Here is a 24051-nt window from a genome sequence, read left to right on the forward strand (position 1 = left end):
CCTTATTGCGTCATAAGTTGACGGTTACAACATATTTCAATATCGCGAAGGGGGTCGAAGAGTATCAACTCCCGTGGGACACGGCTTTCCTTAATGTAAGTTAAAATTGATGGCCACAAGTAAAATACATTAGACCTTTTGAATTTTATTAGGTATCCCCAAGATCCATTCAACGATAGACGACATTCATAGCAGTACACCCTCCACTTTGCAATTCAATAGTTTGCAACGACCGCATAAAAGGAGTAATGTCGCAATAAAGTTACATGTACGGAATAACAGATTTTAGTAGTCAGTAAAACGCATCGCTTATTAAAGATTAATGCGTGATAATAATTGCCACTTGCACGTGGTTTACGATTTCGATCCAAGATTCGCCGTAGTGTATCGAATAGCTTATCATCAAATCGTGTATTTCATTCAACAATACACGCACCCTAGCAAATAAATATTCATCCTTTAATTGTAAACTCAAATCATTCACTTAAAAAGATAATTATATACAAAACTCTTAGCGTTCATTATTGTTTCACATTTTTTAAACTTTTTGGTACAAGCCGGGTTGGAAATATCGTGAACATAAAAGGAGCATTCTGAAAATTGTTCCCTCAAGAAACACCGTCTTCTACTTACTAGCCCTTGTATTTTTAAATAACTTTTGAAACCAATAAATTAAAAATAACGTGCATACAAAAAGAACATTCTAAAACTTCATCCATCGAAACACATCAACGTCCCGCTTCTGTCCCGTGTATTTTTAAATATTTTTTCCAAAACCAGTAGATGAAAGTAAACGAAAACATAAAAGCACATCTAAATATTTTTCCATCGGGGAATTTCAACTTCTAGTTACAAAAAGATAAACAATTGAAACCTTCGTTGAACGAATGCGCGAAGCTAATGCACAACAATTTTTCTCTAATAAAACAGCTAAAGCGCAAGGAATATTTCCATAGAAATTCCTCTGTCGCGAAACGACAACGTGCGCGACCCCGGTACGATTGTTCAGAATAAAATTTCTCCTGGACGTTGCGAAGCGAGCAAAAGGAATTCCGTTTCGTTGTTCGGCGTGAAAATTAAAAGATCGCCGACCCTTCGCGTTCGTATTGACCGAATAATTTAAAGCTCGCTAGCTCCGCCGCCGCGCAGGTCCGTGCATCGTCGACGTTTGACTTCGAAGTTTAGGGTTAAGTTCCACCCTAATGTGTAATAACCCGCGCACACAACGTCGGGTTGTGAACTTCGTAACGAGCTTCCTACATACATACGTAACGCCTGTATCCGTTTTACCGGCATCCGGCCGCGTTTACTCCACCGCGTCCGTCTTTTTTTTTCCCCTCGCATGGTATTACAAACCAACCTCGGAGAACACTTTCGCGGCGTCTACGGCCGGGAGTATCTTGAGAAAAGTTTTGGGGCGAGCGTTCAACTTGACGCAATATCTGTGAAGGCTCGTATAACGCCGGCAACGTGTCCATGCAGCTTATACGACGCAAATATACAGCGGCAAGGATAAGCCGGCTCTTCGAGTTCTCGACAGCGAGGTGCGAGTTAAGAGCGAGGAAACGGTACACGATTCCATGCTCGTTTGATCTTCCCCCTGGAAAAGAAACGTATTTACCCGGGGGTAATATGGTCGTATTAAAATGGTTAGCAAATTTTCCGTATCAAACAGAAAAACAATATAGAAGCTGATAGTGCTGGACCCTGGGTGTAATGCTATATAGACGTTACACTATATGTAGGTGTAATGGTACGTCACCTCTGGCAGAAATTATTCTAGTTTATTTGAGTTATAATTCTTTTTTCATAGGAGTAAATCAGCGTAGTCTTCCCAAGAAAGCGATTGCCAAGAAGCAGGTACCTCGAATCCTTAAATTCGAGGTTCGACGCAACGGATGAATGTCGTTTGATTCTTAGATGACACGAGGATTTGAATAAAAAGGCGAAAGACAGAGAGGATGGGGTCCGCAGTGGAGGAATAAAAAGGAAAAAGCGGCGATAGAAGGTGAAGGAGAACCGAGCGTTCCGTAGCGGAACATGAAGGGGGTGAAGAAGGGACGTGTCGCGAGTGACAGGTCATTTTCCGGAGCAGAGCACCCTCTCGTCGCGTGCGACCTCCCCTCGATCAGTTCTAACCCCTTCGTGTTCGCTTTAAGGATCAGGAGGCTATCCTAACTCCTCCTTCTCGAATAGGCAGTTCTCGATATCTCGTTCCTCGAATTCAGCAATAACGCGCCTACGCCAATATCTAATTTGATCCGCACGCGGAAAATGCTCCAGCTTCTCGAACGTATGTGCGTACACTATTTCCCACTGTTCGGCTCTGGGGTGAATGCTTCAGAATCGCGCGTCACCAAGTAATTCGATTCAAATCATGGAATCAATTTTCTTAACTAGATCAACTATGGAAAATATTGGTTAAACTTTACCTCGGGACACCAGAAATTTTTAACTTTTTTTACATGCCAACATAGCGGCGCCCTAGCTGAAAATCACACATCTTTACACACGTATAACTTTTGAACTAGCGATCTCCTAGGATTGAAACTTGGATTTTCGGGATTTTCTCGCCAAAATGTACCAGATTACACGAAAAAGAAGTTAAATATTTCTGGTTTCCTGAGGTTATCCTAACGTCAAATGACGTTGATCATGCAGAAGGAAAATGACAATATTATCGTTCCGAAAGGTCAAACGTCGTGTGCTACGTAAAAAGCTGTGATAATTAAAAGCTTCGAAGCAGTAATTACTCCGTGTATTACAGCAAAGGAACACCGCAGTGCCATCGGTCACGGTTTCTCTCATTTGTTTAATAAGATCACGGTACAGCCGGCCCAATGACAAAACTTTCCGCTGACCTAATATCTTCCTCTCCGGAAGAGTTCTGCAATTTCCCGCGGCGCGCGGTAACTTCAATTTCAGTTTTAATTAACTTGCATTTCTCGTCTATCGGGGGGGCATTATTGCCGACGGGGCGGGGCGGGGGCTGGCCGCATCCATAGTTCCCCATGTGCGGGCGACAGAAACAAATTGTGATATATATTTGTAATGTTTTTCTTAACGGCTATTATGTGAGCTCCGGTCCGGCGCGGGGGTTAGGCGAAAATGGATTCACGGTCCCGTAGCCACGTTACGCTCCACGGGGCAGTGAATCTTCGTTTCGCTGGAAAAAGCCACAATGGGTGCGAGCAATCGCTTAAGTGGAGGCCCCGTGGTTTATCCGCGCTGTTCCGACCGAGCCGAGGAACGAGCGCTGCTGCTGCTCTTCCCAAAGAGACGTAAACACGCCGGTCTTGAATGTTACATAAGTAACAAATTATACATCGACGGTTAGGTAACCGATGTACGGTAACTACGTGCAAACCGGGGAATAAAACGAAAAATAAAGGGGGAGAACCGCGGATACTGCGAACCGGAAATATAGGCAAATGTGGCAACGCAAACAAACGCGGCAGGGGAACACTGTTCCGGGGACAAAGAGAGAAAGAAACAGTAAAGTGGCAAAGGAGGATGGGAGGAAGAGGGAGTGACGAGGTGGAACCACAAAATGAAAAAAGAAAGGAAACCAAGCTCTACGAATGCGCTGCATGAATAACATGCATTTATGCAGCGCCGACGCAATATGTAAGAAGTCCTCCTCTTCTTATCCATGAAGAACCAGGAAAACGCGACGGAGCCTCCATATTTTAGGGGACCCTACAAAGTGCTCGACCCACGTTCCACTTCCTCTCCACGTAGTCTATGCATTTATGCAATAACGGGATAATTTCGCGCCTACGCCCATGCGACATCACGCTCGATTTCCTCTTCTTTGCTCGATTCACCCGAAAAGTGAAAATATGATGTAGAGGAATATCTCCTATTTGTATTCGGCTGTCCGGCTTACGATCGAGTCTTCGGAATTTCGGCTAACGTCTATGATAACTGCGCACCGTGCAGTCACGCTTGTTTTCCCTTTAGTTTAGCTGAAGCGTATAGCTGGGACGTATAAATCGCACGAGTAACCGACCGAAAAGATGGATTCTTCATGATGTATCCGCTCTAATATTATACCAAGATTTCCAACTTCCGACTCGTTCCAGCGCGCAGTTTCTAACTGTTTAAGTTATGCGTCGTTGTTCGCGCAGTTTCTGATAGCTCGCCGAAGTTTGCATAGCAATTGAAAACGTTTACCTAACAATATTAAGCTGGAACGATGCTTACCGCATACGACCTACTTAACGTATCGCAACTGAAATTGGTGGTGTGTATCGGCTACCCTAAAACAAACGGTCTTGCCCCTACTCTTATTTTTCTCCAATCACTATCGAAGAAATGGTCCTCGTGATCGTCAACTTAATTTACAAGTGTATCACTGATTTACCTGTTTTTATGAAGCTGTAACAAAAATTTTTTTAAATTAAAGCTCCCTGTAAGTATATAATCATTTATTGTTCCCCTCGGGGTTTCAATTCAAATCACACTCCTTCCTTTACCCGCTCTTAACCTAATCTTAACCTAACTTAACCTATCTTACAACCTACTTTAACTCGCATTCCGAATATACCGCACACATCTATATGTGCACGCAAGAGAGAGAGAGAGAGAGAGAGAGAGAGAGATCTTCCGTCTTCCTATACTTAAGTACAATACAATAAAAAGATTGCTCCTTGTAAGTAAAAGAAAAACAGGAACAAAATGCGTCAAATAATTCAATCTAACTTTAAGTATTGTTGGATCTGGATTTACTTTCGTATAAAAGCAGTATCTCACGGTAATAATTTTCTGAATTGCACATTAAACCGTACTATACATTAATTATGTCTGGAGCAGCTAATGGAAGTATAACGGAACAGTTCTCGGATAGAACCGTCACCGTACCGGAAACATTGTCATCTTAGTTACCAGACTTCAGGCTGTGGGGTGGGAAAGAGCACGACTGTGTCGGCCGAGAGTCACAGCGTAAATCAGAGTAATTTTATGTTTATCCAATTGGAAGGAAAATTTAAAACTTGCCACTCTCCACGACGAGAAGTTGCCATCTTCGTTACGACTTGCGGAGACTACTTTTGACGAAAGCGGCAAAGACACGACGTAACGAGATAATTTCGACCTTCACGGAATAAAATGGAAGAAAATTTCGTTGAATCATGCACACGGTGACCGTCAACGTGTACAATTTTATTCCGATATTGGAAATAAGAAAATCGCTGTCACCTCTTCTTCTTCATCCGAAATACGACGAAAGCCGGTTCCGAGCCATCGCCTAGTGGTCGTATTAAAAGTGCAATGGATTCATTCAATAGTTTCGAAAAACTGTAACATATTTTCTTCACAGAAAAATTAGTACGTTTTAATTTCAGATATTGCACGTTGATTTCTGTCTGCATTCCAGTAAAAAAATCTACGTTTTGTAACGAATAATTTCATTAGTAAATCGAGTGATTGGACAAAGCTTTCCGCTTGCAATTTTGTAGAAAGTAATTTTTCCTCCATGCAACGAATAAAATTTTTCAAACGGAGAAAGCAATAGAACCAAAAAATAAAATCGTTTATGTCTCGTATGATGAACTGTTATTGCTTATTGTTAGCTATTCAATTTCAGTCGTACGCATACATACACGCGAAAAGAAAAAAAAATGTGACATATTCGGGCAGATTGGTCGACTGAATTTTTCTGCAAATGAAATAAATTTTGTTGGAACTTGTCCATAAGGCAGCAGTGACCCCAATTTGCAAGCTCTGATAACGTTCGATATCAATGTAGTTATTGATATGTTTCATATTACAAAGTGATAAAATAAATAATTCTGACATAAGAGTGTTTAACAGTGATGTTTTTTTTTATTTCAGTATTAACTTAGATTTTTTCATTTACTATTCTTCGTTAGTTATAAACGTAGTTTATTTGTAAAATACGGTACCTGGTATTCGTCACGATCTCTGTTTATTCTATATTGCACAAAATCAACTGTATTAAGCACTCGTATTTTAATTAAAATATATTTTCTATTATGGTGGAATATAAAAACAACTGTTCCAGCGCCGATGAAGTTTAGTCATTCGATCATACAGTTTGTATTCGAGCACGTAAATGTTTTTACTGCGTTTGCGTTATTTGCGGAGCTTTGTTAGATGAATTGCACGTCCGTCAATAAATAATATTTACCTTCGTTTCGAGGAAAAAAAGACCATTCACTCGCGTTTAATTACGATATCACTCATCGAGGCAACCGGCGAGTAATTTTTTCCGTAAATACTTGAGCTTATAACATAGAAACGGCTTTAATATACACAATCTTTATATTTTCTTGACAAGTGCTTCGAAAGCGAAAGAGAAAAACTCGATTGACAAGCGCGTTTGACGTGTTCTATAGTAAAAGGTGTAATCTGAAAAACGCCTAATTACGCGACACGTAAATCGCAAGTAAAATACGAGCGTTTTGAATTACATACACTCGATACGCGGCACTTCTGGAAATATATATTTTCCAAAAACTCGACCCGAGAGATGGCTGCACTTTATTGGAAATATTCACTTTGAGCCGTAGCGCAGTAAGGCAATTAACGAGCGAATATTGGAACATCGATAAAATTTTGACGATTACGAGTTTGCATCAGAGTTTCAAAAAAAAAAAAATCTTTGTTCCGAACGTTGCGTACGTTCCGCCGAGCGAATCAAAGTAATACTCGGCCGTGTCCGTATCGTTTTGATCTATTTAAACACGTGGCTCGTATTAATCCAATGTATGTACATAAGCGTCAGAGTATGTTCGTTATTTAATTTCTTCTCTGCTTCGAACGTATCAATATCGATCCCAGTGAAGCGACGTACTTTTGAATAGCAAATTATTCTATACGAGGCGCCAACATTCGAGACGTTTAACAATATGTAACAATATCGTATTTTGTGTAAAAAAAATCAAAATGGTTTTCTACATATTGTATTAGTATTGTCTCGTTGACACACTGGTATCGAAGCTTTGTTCGCTCGCTATCCGTTCTACATTCGACGCTACCTTGGAGGATCAAGGTGAAGAATCTGTGCACAATGCAATTGACATTTCGGTCCCGAAGTTTTCACGTGCACGGAGACAATACCGTATTCATCTTTGGACACGATGCTTATTGTTTCGACGACGCGCCGCGCCGCTCGGCTCCATTAGCGTTTATCGTGATTAGCTAGGCATGTGTTACGCCATCACTCTTTAACACAATTTCGCGCAGAGGGATCCGGGAAACCTTTGTCGGAATTGATGGGGTTCCGAATCCCTCGCCATTCGACGAGTGAAATTCCACGAGAGAGAATGCCTCACCGTTGAGAGTCAAGGTACGAGATCCTCTTAACGATAGTTACTGCGTAATCCACGCCTCAAAGTCGGTCTCAATCAGAGCCACGTAGTCCATAATTCAATATATCGAACCCTCATCCCGATCGCCTAACCTTGCCCATCTGCTCTCGTTCCTTGTCTTGCTCTGGTTCGTACGTCCCGAACTGGCGCGCCGCTGCGTACACCGGCTGCCTTCTTCTTCTGAACCAGCAAACGGGGAACGAGATTCTGGCCCCGGGTTTTGTCTTTCTATGATTCCGGCCTGATCGAAACCAGCTTGGGATCCGGTGGACACTGAAGAGAAAATGGCTCGTCCGAGTTACCCTTCATCGGTTCTGCACCTCTTAGTCCGTAATTGAATAACGTGTCTCGACACACGATCAGGATCCGCATACCGTGATACACTGGCCTAGGCCCTTTGCCTGCACTTCGGCGACTTCAATTTCACTCTCCCTCCCTTTCCACATTTATTTTTGCACCCCGCACGGTTCCTCCTGCTTCCCACTTGTCGGCCGGATACACGATGAGAGATTATTCGTTGGATGGGAATAAACTGTTTTAGGGTACGATTAAATCGCCGCCGTTTAGCTCTCCGCTTTTACGAGACACTCGGAATTTTTAATTTTGACGGGGTGCGCGCACAGTGCCGGCGAAAAGTTCGAGATTAGCGGGCCGTTGGTAAACTTCCATATGACACTTATGTTTGTGTTTTGAACGACACAAATACATGTATTTTTATCCATTCAGCTATTCACTTCAATGAACTGACGAAATTGCGATCAATTTTCATCCTTATGACACTTACCGGCAATAAAAGTCAACATACGATAATTTATCTCCAAAAGGACAAGGTATCAAAATTTTAAGGGGTTGATATATTTATGACGCGAGCTATATGCACGTGACAAAGGGGGGAGAACAGGGTGATAAACAGGTGTACGCAAACGCGTAAATCAGTTCCGATTGCTTTTTCATTCGGTTCAAGCCTGATGAACTAAGACCAGGTTAACATTGATGGATAAATTCTTTTCTCGAACTGACTAAAAACTGGATAGTACCAATTCCAACTTGGACCTGACTGCACGAAGACTGATTGCTTCCTAGACTTACTTTCTAATCCGTGGATATCTGCACGAAATATCTCCGGCAGTCTGAACTAATCAATGATCAAGGACGAATTGGCAGGTGATTTTCTAATGAACATCTTCTAATTATCACTTTCCTCCCTTCTGAACATCCTAACATTTTTTGTTTTTTTACAGCACATTGAGTTAAAATTTGTCCTTGGATATTATAGTTTAATGTGTCAATATTAAATAACGCTTTAACGGAATATTCGAGTGTAAATATGAAATTTTAATTCTCCGAACACATATTTTAGCCCGACTTTTCGATTTAATACGAATCACTGCTTTTTCGATTTAATTCACGTGCCAGCGAGCACTCTGTACGCGGAGATATTTATATCCACATTATTGATGAGACCTTCAAGCAATATCAAGGATTCCGTTTTTCAATTTCACTCTTCGTACAGGCAGCACTTTTTCAAACTACGTGTTATGTATTTTAGAAAATATTCATAAGTATTTTGATACTGGTATTACAAACTAACATTATCTACCGGCAATTATACGATAATTATTTAGAGTCTATAATTCATAGCTAAATATTTTTTAATGGCCTCCTGGACAGCTATAGCAATTTTAATCCTCAGCAATCAATTAACCCTCAGTAACATAATCTAATAATACAAACTTTATGTCCTTCTTAAAGAATAATAGTTTTTACTGGAAAAATTTTGCTAGAGGGTGCCTAGGAAGATGTTTATCCAGCGTACCCGGAATTTAACTAACACATCCGTGCGTTTGCAAACTGTAAGTAAGTGTGTAGGCCGTGTACCGTTTGTTTGCTGGCAAACTTAATATATTGACACTATTACAGCGCTATTACGCGCGAAAATCGATGTTCTGTAACGGCCGTGTCTATCGTACGCGTCGCGAGTCTCTTCCACGGAGTCTGCGTCATCGTAACAAGCATGCACAAGCTGCACAGGCTGAATTGCCATCACCGTATCATCGAGGTGTCGACAGGTGATGCGATAATGCTGGACGTGCTGCGCGAGAACGACAACGGGGGCATCGTTTTCTGGAAAATCCGGAATTTTGAATCTCGATGCGTGTGTCAGTCGCCAGAGTGAAACATCGCTGCGCGCCTCGCACCGGCTCCCGAACAAGCAACGCGTTTTTATCGACAGTTATGCCACCGATGCGTTCGAAACAATCGTCGCCGGGACTGCGACGAGGCTAGACCGTCGTAAATTTATAATAAACTCCTGGAATATTAATTGACGCCGGGAGTTTCCAGCGCGCGGCAAATTAATTCGTTGTTCCCGAAAGCAAAGAATGTCAAAGGGGAAACGAACGGAAGCTGTGAAATATTTGTAACGAGAAAAACTATTCCCGCCCGTTCTAATTAGAAATATTTCAGGGTCCTCGTTTATGTGGAAACACGCGTCGCGCGAGTTCGTTAACGCTTCAAAAACATCGGTCGACAACCAAAAAACACGGGAATAACGTCTCTCGAGCTGCGAGCTGTTTGTACGTAACAATAAGTTTAATTACGGGTAACGCGCTAGGCGTGATGGAATAATGGAAAATAATGCACGAAGCTTTATTTGAGAATTCCAACGAGCTTTCTGTCGTTGATAGAAAATTACTTGGGAGATTTCAAATTAGACCGGAGTATGTTTTCGTTGGCGTCTGATTATAACTTACTATTTCTACTTGTAATCGTATGGAAACATTGAACGTATTGTTTCCTTTCGTATTTTCCCGTTATCATCGACGGAAAACAAGCTTGGTAGCCACGAATAAGGAAAAAGAGAAACAAACACCGAAACTAGTTACTTCATGTCAAAATTTTTACAGTTTTTCACATAAAAGCTCAAATAATAACATATGGGAGATACAATATTTCCTACTTGAATCCTGATAATAAAGTTTTATGTAATTTCATTGTTTAGATTTAAACATTTACTTAAATTCTGCCACTACCATTATCTTTAATTTTTTCGGGAAGAGCTGTTGAACTTTTTGCATTAGCATTTTGCACACACATTTATAGGTATCTGAAGTACATCAAATATTTATTGGAAGTAAACGCAATCATAGTCATATGAGTTATACAGAATGTTGGAATAAAAACGTGTTGATTGTTGCCATGACACCGGTGGTGCTTCTGTTGATCGAAAACAAAGTGATGAGGAAGGTTCGAGTATATTATTGTATATTCTAGTCCAAGTAAATAAACAATTGTGTTCACGAAAAACAATTAATATTTTGAAAATTCCATTCACCAGAATACTTCCTTACCGAATGAAATTAGCCATGCTGAAACCGTAAGAAATTAAAAAATTGTATTTTTAGAAAAGTAGAATTCAGAATGAAATAATTTCGCTCCCTCGACTGATTCTGGTTTGCACATTGAATAACCAGTTCCTCTGCCATGGACGTCTTATTACATTCCATTTATACTCGCAGAACCCCGTTGGAAGGCTATAGTTCGCTCGCAATCAAACTGAAGATCACGATAAAAACATAATGGCCGGTTCGTCAATGAACATCGTTTACAGAGCGCACGGGAGCATGTGTACAAATGATTACCTTCAAATCAACATGTATTCTCCGCATTCGAGCGTTCTGCTCTGCCTGAACTTCAACTTGTTCGCATGGTATCTCTGTCCGCGTGCATATTTTAGCGTCGCGATACGCGATATCGGATGGAACACGTGTGCCATGCAACATTGTAGACTGAATAATGATAAAGCGATAATTAGCAATGATAAAAGGATTGTTTCAATAGGTGATCACGCGAAATTGAATCCGCCTCGCTCGAGTTGCGGACGAAATAACTTTACCGGCGCGGAAAGAATTATTGTCGAATTAATATCCCATAATGTGACGCGTTATTACGCCCGATTGTGAACGTTACGAAACCTTTGGGGTGCCAATACCGGCCGATTTTTCAACGGACACGAATCACCCTGTCGCGAAGTGTTAGCGAAACAAATGAGATAATTGATAAACACCGCTTAACATACAACTCGCTCTTTAATCTCTATCTGCGTGGAAAATACTAATTTACTATTGATTGATATCTGTGTAACTAACGCGAATTATTTCCTCGCGTTTGCGAAAGTGGTAATCTCGTTGATGGATCTCGCAACATGTTTGTGCGGCAGTGGATAATTAAAAAATAACAACGTTATAATCTGTTGGAAAATTTACAAGGAAAATATTGTACCGCCGGGAATTAACGCAACGATAAGCTGAAGATTTTACGCATCGGGAAATCATAAATTGTACTCACATTTGTTTCTGCTTGTACCGAGTAACGTATAAACTTTTTTTTTTAAATATACCGTACCGTGGATATTTGTAGAGTTTAAACATTTTGCTTTATTAACGTTCAATGAACAAAACACTTTCTGATAGAATTGTTTTATTGAATTATTATGAATGCATTGATTTATAAATATAATATAAACATGTAATTGTTCAGTCTTTTATCGCAATCAGCACTTCTTTTACCTTGACAATAAATTGCACTTGATAGTAGCTCAATCTTATTCGACACCTAGGTTTTATTTGTACTCACAGTGTAAATTATATGTTCATATTTTGAATTGAAATTAATTTACATAGACTATATTCACACAATACTTATAATTATAAAAATCTGTAACATATAATCACAGTATAACTAATTTGCGATCTGAAAATTATTATTGCATTTTCTGTTAGATCCTAGTCAAAGTGAATGAAATAAAAAGGGAACGAGGCAAAAATAAATTGTAAAAGAATCAGATTAGGAACCCATTTAGAAGACGAGTTTCAGAAATGAAGATTTTAATTATTTCAGTCTATACGCGCACGAATGTAAAAGGTTTTCAAGCTTGACTTTTCCACACATCCATCACGTCTGGTGTAATTAATTAAAATCTTGCCACGTAATTAATAGACGTAACCTGATTGACATGAACTAAGATGACTTCGTACTTTAGAAAAAGATTAACATTTTCGTCTAAAGTAATAATCGAGCACGTTTCCGCTCGAACGCCTACGCAAGATTGCAAAATAGAGGTCCGGACGATTGACCTGATTAAGTCTCGGAAAGAAGAGCAATAATTCGAGGAGCAGTTCGAAAGTTCGATCGCGATATTGATACAATCGAGTCGCATCGGGCGAGATTCGGCGACATGTTCTCCAATTGAATCGGAGGCACTTATGCGCGTATTCCATCGGATTCCTCCGGTGCGTAAAGATTTCTGTATCCTCGAAAACGTAGTCAAATTCGATCCGTCCCCGGATACATTCGAAATTGGTAGAGTGGCGCGTCGTCGGCGCGCCGCCATTGTAAAACTAGTCCCGAGCTGGAGAGAATCTCTCGCGGATGAGGAGATCGTCGAAGAGCGATACAGAGACGGAACTAGACGATAGAGAAAAGGGAGAAAAAGTTAAAAGACAGAGGAAGAGAGAGACAGAGAGAGAGAGAGAGAGAGAGAGAGAGGACGAGGAAGGGAAAGGGAGGGGAGGCACGAAAATTGCAGGGACACAGGGAAGAGAAGAGAAACGCCGACGGGGGTAGGAAGATTCGAGGTGCCGAGAAACAATCTGGAATAGGAACGAATCGAAACGAGACGAAGGAATAAGAACGTTGTCGGTGATAGCGGCGGGAGTCGACGGTATGGCAGTAGCCGGCGATGGTGGCGCGAGGCCAGGTATAGGAATCGGAAGCGAGTAAAGAAAGGGCGACGGAGAGTGTAGTCTAGAAACTTTATCCACTTTGCATGCTGATGGTCACAGATTCGGGAAGACAAAATGGCGCATGAGAGCAAGAGTGCTGGCTGAAGCGTGGATCGCGGATTCACCGGAATCGATTCCCTTTGTACTTCGCCGACACCACCACCACCACCGACCGGCCGAGCCAACACAACCACCACCGAACCTAGTCGGTTGCACTGGGTACAACGAACGACGGGCACTACCACCTCTGTCTTCTCTCCAAACTTTGTAGTCAATTTACGAGCGACCAAGTCAGCGCCCTTCGATTTTACGCTAATCCGATGCCGATGTCGTGCCGTAGACAAGGCAAACCTTCCTTTACGTTGGAAAGGGACGGCCGAGGTTAAAAGGGATTTCATTTTCCGTGGAGCGAGCCGTTCGCTGCTCGCCAGGTCTGATTCAAGGTAACCACTTTCTTTCCTTCTCTGTTCCTACTCTCCTCTCCTCTACCGTCCAACGAACCAGAGGAGGGAGGAGGCTTCGTTCAGTATCCGGTTCTCCTTAGTTTCTATATCTCTGATTCGTTCTCCTTAGCCTTCTCATTCAACCATCAGCCGCGGTTCGCCTTGCCCTTCGCCCTACACTCGGCTCATCCACCTTCTTCGTTCCCACTTTTCCTATCCCAGTTTTTGCCGCGTCTCTCGTAACTCAGCCTTGACGAGGAACCGCAATCGTTCAAGAAGGTAATGGGGTTTACGGGAGAGAACCGTCGGTACGTTTCATCCGGTGCGGTCGATCGAGTTACGGAATTAAGTTCAGCTGTACCGGAATAACAACCGAGCCGCTTTCTACCCCGCCCATCGCATTCGAGACCTACTATCGTTTGCTCGCTCGCTCGTGGTTCTTTGGATTTTATAAGGGGATAAAGGGCATGGTTTCGAACGGTTGTAGCGGACCGAGGAAAAACTCTTGTTCTTTTGATCCGATATCATTTACGTCGTCCGCCAAAGGTACGATGAGATTTCGTGCAACACTAGCAGCAACGTCGACTCGTAAAATGCCCCGCTCGAATCGAGAATCTAACTTGAAATTCAGTATCGCGGAGATTATATTCTTTTATATTGCGCGGCAGGAGCCGATAAACGGGGTTCCCGGCGTACGAGTTTATGTTGTACAAATGTTCTGCGGGTACTGTGTTGCTATTAGCAGACTGCGGTTGTTTAGCCAAGTTTTCACTACTACGTAGAAGATAAAATAGGGAAAACATTTATGTTGCTGATGAAAAGTTTCTGTGCGGTAAGAGTAGGACGGTAATAGCAGATTAGAATTACAATTGTGAAAGTTGTTGGCATCGTGAAGGCCTGGATATAATTTGAAATATAGTAATTATAAAATAACAGAGAATGTCACTTTTCGGACATAACGGTTAACAATTATTTAATATAAAATTTTTATTTCAGGTGTCGAGTATTATTTTTCAATTATACTATCTCCAACATTTTAACGGGAACACCATTAAGCAAAGAATCAGCTAATGTGTCTGACTGTGGCTGTCCGTTTCTACTTGTGCAAGTGTTGCAGATAAAGAGCAAGAGAGTTAATATTTCCAATCGAGAGAATTTACTTTCCGTACAGAACAAGTTTATTTTATTCTCCTTGGTATTAAAAATAAAAGAATCCATCGATTCTTCTTATTCCGAAAATATTCATAAATTCTGGAATTTTTCCTTGTTAGAACATGAAACAGGCTTGATCGTTTATCGGATAATTTCCCGTGTTTTTCAGTCACCGCGTATGTTTCGGTAAAAGCGCGGTCCGAAGTAAAATGAAAAGGGGAAAGAGAAGAAAAGAATTCATGTAGAGCGGGGGTAGAGAAGGGAGCGGGGGAAGGGGGAGATGGACATGGAACGGACAGACATTACGGAGACTGAAAGGGGTAGAAGTCGAACGCTCGTAAAAATGGTTGAACCGATCGTAAACGCTGGCGAAAGAGCGACGTCGTCGATCGCTATAGACGGTGAGGGTAAGGGGGGCGGGGGGGGACAAAAATCTCGGAGATATCGGTATTCGTGGAGTCGAAGGAGGCCTGACATCCATTTGATTTCGGGAACTGCCTCGTACGGTCGGGAAAAATTGAAATTCCTGGAAGGAAAAAGTGTGAGAATATTTAGCGAACCGGGTTTCGAGGCGGGTTCCTGCGAGTCGACTGTCATTCCGGTGATTGGACGTCCGTCAGTCATCAAGCGCGGAATGTACCATTTTCAAAACGTTCGCCCGACGTCGTTTCAGGAACGACGGTTTATTAACTTTCGGCGATTGACATTTTGTTTTCTGCTGTGCCGGCCTGCGCGTACGCTTCGACGCGTCCCGCGTACGTCGAATTTATGTTCTTGTTTTTCATTAAGCGAAACACGCCGATGCGACGGAGATGCGAGCAACGTTCGTTCGGTCGTCATTTTTGGCCGATTTACGATGATTATTAGGGTTCGCCAACGCCGTCGGTTCTCGTAGTCGGAAGTTGGTTGTTTGCAGCGGGATACTTAAAACGCTCGCAGAATAACTTGTATCAGACATTACATCGCATAAATCTCAACTTCAGCCGCTCAGTTGTATCTTACTCGCGAATGTGTAAATTTCTTCGCCGTGTAAACTCTACCGAAGATACATGGCCGCGTAAATACTACCTGGTGGCGTGTTGCGCAACAACGGGATATACGCAGTTAACCAGATTCACTTTCTCGGGGGCTCGGGTTTATGGAAATCAAAACGACGATTAAAGCCAGTCGATTTTTACGAGCCCGTCGAAGTTTCGTAAGGAGGACCGCCGGCAGAGCCCTCGGGACAGCGAACGGGTTCGAATAAATTGGCAGGGTTTAAGCGGGTGAGACGGATCTACGCGCGTATCCGAGTGCTTTCATTCTTTTTCGTGTATGGATCCGTAAACAATGCGTCCATATGAAACAATGTAACGCCACTACCGCGTAACTACGAGCGGATCGTTGCGCGCTCCATCCACGTTCTACGATTCTGTCAGCAATGTTACCGGCGCGCACGGCGCCTCTGGATTTCGAGCATGGGGAACAATGGCTAGTTATATGACGAAACCGTGAGAAACGATGGGACTGAATAGTGGCGGACAGTATTTTTTGCCGTTCGCGTCCGTGTCACCGAAAGCGGCGAAAATTATTCCGCACCTGTGGCACTACATCGGAAGCTTGGCGAGTCCTTTCATTAAATCCGAATAAAACTTCCGCGCACGCCGATAATCTCTTCGTTAGCCTGTTTAATTATTTAATCATGGTAGCCGACCGATTTTTCCACTTGATTTTCTCGACGTCAAACTAGAAAAATGTTTCAGTTCTGCCTCGAGAAACGGCACCAATTTTGCTATCGTTATCCAACGAAAGATATCGCTGGTCGACTTTATGGTCTGCCAGACTACTTTATAGGACTATTAGGGCATATTAGTCCAGATTTTTGCAGAGAATCACCGGCGGAGATCTTATTTGTAGAACGCGGTGCGCTGGGTATCCTCGGTGCCTCTTCCAACGCAACGCACACTGATCCACTTTAGGAAAATCACCATCGGACGATTTACCTCCATATAATGGCTCTTGGTTACCTCCTCCCGCGCGCGCGGGCGCGCCCGGCCTAGTAGATTGTTCAAATCGTATCAACTTAATTCATATTCACGGTACGATCGAACTTGCCGGCAGAAAGTCGGGGACCGACGAGGGAGATGAAAGCACGCGACGAGTGGTGGGAAATCGTCGGAGGGAGCGAGAGGATCGAAACGCGGGGGTGGGCGGATACGAGGGACAACGGAGGGTAGTCGACGAGCATTTGCCCAAGCGAGCTGGGTTTTAGCCCCGCTTCCGTCTCATTACTCGCTACGCTCTGATTGAATTACCTACAATCAACATCAAACATTTTTAAACTCAATTTCATGTACGTAAAATCGTGTATTTTTCCCGCTTCTTCTTTTTCTTTCTGTATGAAACCGCTTTGCGAAGCGCGAACGCCACGCGCGCTCCCTCGTTCGCGGACGGTCTATTTTTCAATTTTTTCTGTTTTTCTAAATTAACTATTTGTCCTCGCATCGACCACTCGAATGGATTATTAACCATCCCGGGTCGCGAGGCGCAACCGATCATACAACTTGGCGCGTCTCGGATAACACTACAATTTTTGTAACGATTCATTCTTCTCATGATAGTCTTTATTTTGTACTTTCTTCCTATCCTTGATCCTTGTTTTGCATTGCTGTGGCTGATTGGGATTCCTGGACGATGCGATTGTCTGTCCATTGGTTTTGAGTCTGGCGTATTTTTCTCTTCCAGTCGCCGGAAAAAAGTCGATAGCGTCGACCACGGTTACATCATAATTATTTCGCCGGGCAGCGTCCATACTGGTGGGTATTAACAGGCGCGTTGCTTAAAGTTTCATCGGAGAATGCTGTCGAAGCAATTTGTCCTGGAATTAGAACGGTCTTCCTCCCTCGCGCATTGATCAAATACCCGAACCAACCCCCGTGCAACTTTCTTCGTCCGTTGCTTATCGCCGTGTCCCGTTACATTCCCAAATAAAATGCAATAAAGTCTGGAATTGAGATCCGATACGGCGGAGCGAACGTTCGCTCGCCGGGGGATGACAGTGATCCTAATTGTGAATCATTGCCGCGGTTACGTTTTATCGCTTCATTAATCGCTTTATTATGCGACAGATTATTGGTGCCTTGTAACCCAATTTGTAGAACACGGCCGGGTCTTGTCCCTATCACTGTAATTGGGTCGAAGCTGGGTGTCTGTAGAAGCGACACAGCGGATAGCAAAGGAGAGGCGAGCAGAGAACGTAAGTAAATGATGAGGAATACGATGAGATGGCGGGAATGCGAGGGCGGAACCTGCGCAGATACAGGAACGTTGGTTTGATTCATTCTGCGGAGATAATTTTTAAGGGCACGGGAAATAAATCGTGCTGGTAATAAATGGTGCAGGGCAGATACGTACAAAAGAAAAATTCCACACGGTAATTTCTAGGAAATATTTATTTAATTTATACGTGAGAACAGTCTTGAACAATCCGTGGAAACACGTGTACAATTATCGACAATACAATAAAATGGACTACAATATAAAACGAAGAAAATGTAATATAGATATTTAATATTTGTATGGTAACGAAGAACCAGTATGGAAATCAACTTTGTTATTAGGCGAGTTAACGCTGTATTTGCCATATAATGCATTTGGCTATGCGACGCGTGCGTTAATTTTCCTTGTTCTCGAGCAAGTAATTGGTACATTATAGAAAGTTGTTGTACGATACAGACGCGAGGAATGCGGCGTCTACACGCGCGCGCAAATATTATCAGAAAGGCCGCACTCGAGAATTAAATTATTGCATGCACGTGGTCTGTTCATCGGAATCCATAATGGTGGAATTGAATCGTATCCCGTGAGCGCGATTGATTTGCCGAAGAGAAGCACTAGTCAAAATTAATTCCCATTATTTCGTTAATGACACCGGGCTGCGTCGCGCTGTTCGTCACGCTTGCAAGCTCGATTTAGCGCGAATTAAGGATAATTAAGAATCCATTTGTGTTCGAATAAACGGAAACTACGAGCAGACGACTTCGCGAAGAAACCGAACTCGTAATAATTACTTTTTCTTCTCGAATCGAAACTTCGTTGTCCCTTCTCCCGGTCCCGATAAGCAAGCGAATCGTTTAAAGCGATAACAATTATTCGACATGTTGCGCGCGATGTTACATTACAGCTTCTTTTTTTCATTTCTTTTTTTTTTTCTTGGAAAACGTCGTTTTGAGAGAACTTCCCGATAAAGTTCGACGCAAGGAACAATTTGTTTAGTCGCGGCGGACGAGGATGATCTTTACAGTTTACAACATAAAGTTAAATTTCATCGCGACGTACCGTTTAACTTTTCTTGATGGAAGGCGAACCTTAACGTCAACAATTTAACTAAAAATCGCGAGCTCGACTCTCTCGGAAAACTTATCCGCCGAGTTTATTAACTCCGCGAACTGACATCGTTGTAATTTTAAATTATGATACTCGCCCGGTAGCTTGCAACCGGCGTAGAATTATTAACTCTTCCTAAGTAATTTAAAAAATAGTCACGCTAACGAAGGGCAAAATAATACCGGTGGCGGGAGGCGTGCAGATATGATTCATTGTATATAGATATATTGTACAACGCATGTACACGAGTATGTATGCGCGTGTCTATGTACGAATGTATCCGGAGCAATTCATTCACGCTACATGGAAATCTCATTAGGCCCAGATACATATAACAGCTACCTCGCGACTAATGGTTGAGTTTGAATCAAGCTATAGGACAGACGCTTTAGGCGGAACTTGATCGTGTCGATGTTCACGGTGCATGAGCCATGACGCACGTTTCTAATGCATAATAACCGCTAGCCACACTAGTTTAGCTATAGAATATGGAATCATACGGCTTAAACCTTTCTAAGACCAATTAGTGCTATAACCGTGATTCCACCGCTTCTAATTAGCATCAAACAAGCGCACTAAAAAATATTTAAAAATCGATTAGCGCTGTCCGTCAGTACTGTGATACCTCCCAATTTAATTAAAATTTTTTATTAATATCCTACGGATTCGTTTATATTTTTTAAATCGAATAAACGCATTTTTCGTGACATTTCGGATCCCCTGGAAATTAATATTGTCTGTGTTGGAGATATATTTCAATTAGAGTATCTTTTAATAGAGGATGGGCACAATTAAGGGATTTTTTGTGAACAATATTTTTAGTATTTTTAATACGTAATGTTTTTAATATTTCAATTCTTTGTCAGTTTTTAAAAACCGTAGGTCCAATACTGAATAAATTATGGACCATTGTTTTTTTCGAACAGTGTCGCTTTTGAATATTAAATTTTCCGTTTTACAGTTTTTAAAAGTCGTATATTTTGTAGGTCCACTGTCAACAAGTTTATGCAAATCGTCTTTTATATTAGATTTTTCATCGTTCTTGTAGAATATTTCAATTGGTATTTAGGTAGTCAATTCCCGGTTTATTCATATACAAAATTTGTGTTTAATAATAAAAAAGACGTCTGAAGTTCTTAAATCAAACAGTCTTGTAGATCAAAAGCAATTACCAAAACGAAAAATGAATTTTTAGTGGCATGTCTGATTAATTTCGCCTTATTCTACTTTAAAGCCACTTGCTACCGTACTAGGACCACATTGCACCATAAATGGAAAATTGATTTTACTTGCCCAGATTGTTAACAAGCAGAAAAGTCACCAAGAGTCCATATCAATCAATTTATCACTATGATATGCTATTTTACTACGTATTGCTACATATCAATTAGGTATTCATCAATTATTTAAACCATATTTTTGAAGGTACTTCTACGAATGAAATAATCGAAAGTTGGGCGAAACGCATAAAATTCTTGCGTCGTTCAACCTGCTGACAACATGAAAAACATTGGATATGATCATTCCATCTGAATGGCGAGCAGTAGTATAACCGAAAAATACAACGCAATCACTTCAAATACTCAATTTCACCCTACAAGCGCCGCGTAGAGTGTACATTGTGCCGAGATAAAAGATGCGTGAAAGAAGAAGGCAGGTTTCGCAGCAACCCCGTGGCGCAGGCGGCGGGTCGCGTCGCGTCGCGTCGCGTCGGTAGCTACAGCTGTTGAAGAACGAGGCGTTACGCAACGCAACATGGTGGCAACGGGCGCGCGAGGCACATCGGGGCTGGTATGCAGGAACTTCATTATAACCTCATCACTTCCTAGCGAGTGCATTCGAATTGAAAAACGCGCAGGCTTGTTTTGAGCTACGGTTACCGTGACAACGCTGGTACACCATCGCGTACATGTGTACACGCGGGTGCCCTCCCCACCCTGGTCGACGATATGTTCTTCGTTTCACTTATAATGGCCAGGTTTTTTCTCCTCTTTCCTCCACGGATTTCAAGCTGTTCGCCGGCGCTGCTGCCACAGCGCCGCGTCGCGTCACACCGTCGACGTACATCGAAAGGTAGCGGCGGCGGCGGCGGGCGACGTATTCCGCGGCCGAAGAGGAACAGAGACAAAGAGGGAAAGTGGAAAAGGTAGGAACGAGAGCAACGGAGCAACCAGATAGAGAGCGAGGAACAGCAAAGCAGAGAGGGTTGAACCGATGTAGGGGGCTATTCGGTGGTCTGAGAGAGGAGTGTGCGGCGACGCAGGAGGTTGAGGGATGGTGTGCGGAGGACGTACCGGCAACGACGACGAAACGCGGGCACAGGCGAACCAGTCACTATGACAACGGTGACAAGCGAGGTGTTAGTGCGCATCCGTGACCACGCCTACGTCACGATGTTGTGACGTCAGAGCGTCGACGGCAGTGGCGCCTGGCGTCGACGAGAAACGTGGCGCGCGGCGTTCGTCGGCCCTCGCCGTAGAAGAGAGAGGACCGCTGCCGCCTGTTGCTACTTTGCTACACGGATAGGGTAGGCAACCCCGTCGTCCTCCGCCTCTCCCCTACCCCGTCTCCTTCACGGTCTCCTTCCCGTTTCCCCTGAACAGCTCCGTCTCGTTCTTCTTCCGCGTCATCCCTTTCCAGATCGCGCGCTCCTCTGTGAAACGGGGGCGAGAGCAACAGAGAAAGAGAGAGAAAGTGAGCGAGCGTGAGGGAGAGACCAAGAGGGAGAGGGCGCCCTCTGTTACAACCGCATGCGGAGGAGTGACTGTCTCTCTTCCACCAGGGGTGTGTTGTTCCTCGCCCCACTTTCGACCGGTAGCTCTCTCTCTCTCTCTCTTTTATCTCTCTCTCTATGTATATGCACATCTTTCTCTAGCTCATACCCTCTGCTTTTGTCCCTTCTTTCTCCAACTTTCCACTTTTACAGTGGCTCCGTCTCCGTCCGGAGCCATCAGGGTGCTGTCTCTCTTTCTTTGCCGCGCCTTGCTGTCAGTTTTCGCACGGTCGTCTCGCTTGGTCTTTCGGCCTCGGCACTCTCCCTCCGATAGTCGTGCAGAGCCGACGTTCGCCACCACCGCTGCCTCCACCGCCAGCTACCCTACCACCGATTTCGAGCAAGCAACTCCCTCGGTTTCTACCTCCTCGCCCCCTTTAGCCTTCCGGCGGGCATCCACCCGTGCGCGTTACCAGCCAGCAGCGATCCCCACGGCCACGACCGAGAACCGAGACCGAACGAGAGTCGTCGGCTCTCCGCCAGTCAGCTATCCGACTCGCCGCTACGCCACGCCACGCCACGCCGCGCGCTGCGTGTGTTTTTCCCCGAGAATCGTGTCGTCAACAAAACCGCCTGTGAAAAATAGACCTTTCAGCCGTCCCTTGTCCACGCGAGGTGGTCACCAACAAATTACGAGAGAGAGATATATATAGATATATATGTATATATATATTGTATATGGATATAGATATATATATATACGCTCGTGCACCCTGTGTTTCCGTGCGCGGTTTACACTGTAATCCCCACGCAGGTTCTTGTTTATCCCTCGTCGTCACTCGGCGCAGTGTTGTGCCCCCGTCGACAGTGCAGACGTAGAAAAGGAAAAGATATCTGTACAAACGTTGAAAATCGACTGTAACCCGGGAGTGAGACCAAAAGAAACAGGCAACCGTCGATTCGCCAGTCGAATGTTATCCAGGAGAAGAAAATAATACACAAAAACGCTGGGCGCGGAGAAGGAGGGTGACACGCGTGTACGCGCCGCGCTTTACACAGCACGCACACATACATACATACATACAACAGTGACGCGCAGCGGAGGAAGTTCGCAGAGCGACGCACGTCGCTGGCCTTGTGTGGTGATATCGTCCTCCTCGTGGTTACCTGCGACGTCCTTGTACTCGTGTGGCACGTGTGCGTGCGGCGGCGTAGGACACCCATTGGTCGCCACGCATATGGATCATAGGTTAGCCCATTGATACTCACGTTTAACGACCCGTCTCGGCCACGCCGTGTTACCGTTCACGGCGTTGGAACTCTTCGTCGGATTCGGGGGTTGCTCGAGGAAGTTCCGCGGAACCGATCGGATCGCGCGAAGGACTGAATGAATGAGCAAGAGTAAGCGAGTCAGGGGGTGAGAAAGGGAGAGAGAGAGAGAGAGAGAATGGGAGAAAGAGAGATGAACACGCGAGAATCGAGCAGACACGCACACGCGACCGTCCCCGTGGTCGATTCGACGAGTCGGCAAGCGGCGCGTGCCAGTAACCTGTTGCCGCCTCCGGGAACAAAACTCGAAAGCCGGTAATCGGGAGTTTAAGGATACTCTGATATTCCTGCGAAACTGCTCGCAGGTACAACCGCGAGGGGCTCTTTTCCAGCGCCTATTGATCTCTCGAATGTCTTGCGGCGTTACACAAAGCTCTGACCGATCTCGAAATCTTCAAACGTTTACACGAATCGCTCCTTCATTTATCGCAAATTACGCCGTTCGTTTTATTAGATTCGACCCAGAACAAGCAAAACTGGAAAAACTTATCATCTTTTGTAACGTCACGTCTCGTTTTCGGATCCATTCTCGCGTTCGACTCGTTCTGTTGTTCCAAAAAGTGCTGCTCTTCTCGCGGACGGAATGTTTCGCTGCTGCTCGTGAAATGTTTATTACGAATCATAAATGAATAGCCATGTTGTCCGCTCCAGCGAGCGCAAAGCTCGTTAACTTTACAAAGTAGATTTAGGATGCTGTTTTAATCGTTTTGTAGTGTCTCTTGATCGGTTTACAAAGTTATAAATTATTAATCTCGAGCCCCAAAAGTTGTTGTATCTGAATCAGACTAGAAATTGTATCGCTTAGGGTATTTCTGGCATGACTATCCCAATGCTAAAAAAATACAGTGATTGTTTGGTGCAGAGTGCGGATATTAAAGTGAAGAATGAACAGAGAATGCCTTTTGCTGATAATTTTGAATTCTATTTTTTCT

At 43.5% G+C, this 24051-nt stretch overlaps 1 protein-coding gene across 14 annotated transcripts in view; it reads left to right on the forward strand.

Annotated features, from left to right (window-relative positions):
* The window catches only part of Bru3 (CUGBP Elav-like family member bruno 3), a 781126-nt gene that overhangs the window by 434763 nt on the left and 322312 nt on the right, over positions 1-24051 (forward strand). Inside the window, exons 1-2 of one of the 14 annotated variants that reach the window (XM_076794639.1) lie at positions 22170-22465; positions 22605-23039. The exons of 2 other annotated variants lie outside the window; for them this stretch is intronic. In XM_076794639.1, coding sequence (XP_076650754.1) covers positions 23029-23039 — 11 coding nt within the window. In that variant the 5' untranslated portion in view covers positions 22170-22465; positions 22605-23028. Of the gene's footprint in view, positions 1-22144; positions 23040-24051 lie in introns of those variants that run through there. 11 more of the 14 variants (XM_076794651.1, XM_076794650.1, XM_076794644.1 and 8 more) reach the window with 11 other exon arrangements.

Source organism: Halictus rubicundus, chromosome 10, assembly GCF_050948215.1.
Source record: "Halictus rubicundus isolate RS-2024b chromosome 10, iyHalRubi1_principal, whole genome shotgun sequence".
Classification (NCBI taxonomy): domain Eukaryota; kingdom Metazoa; phylum Arthropoda; class Insecta; order Hymenoptera; family Halictidae; genus Halictus; species Halictus rubicundus.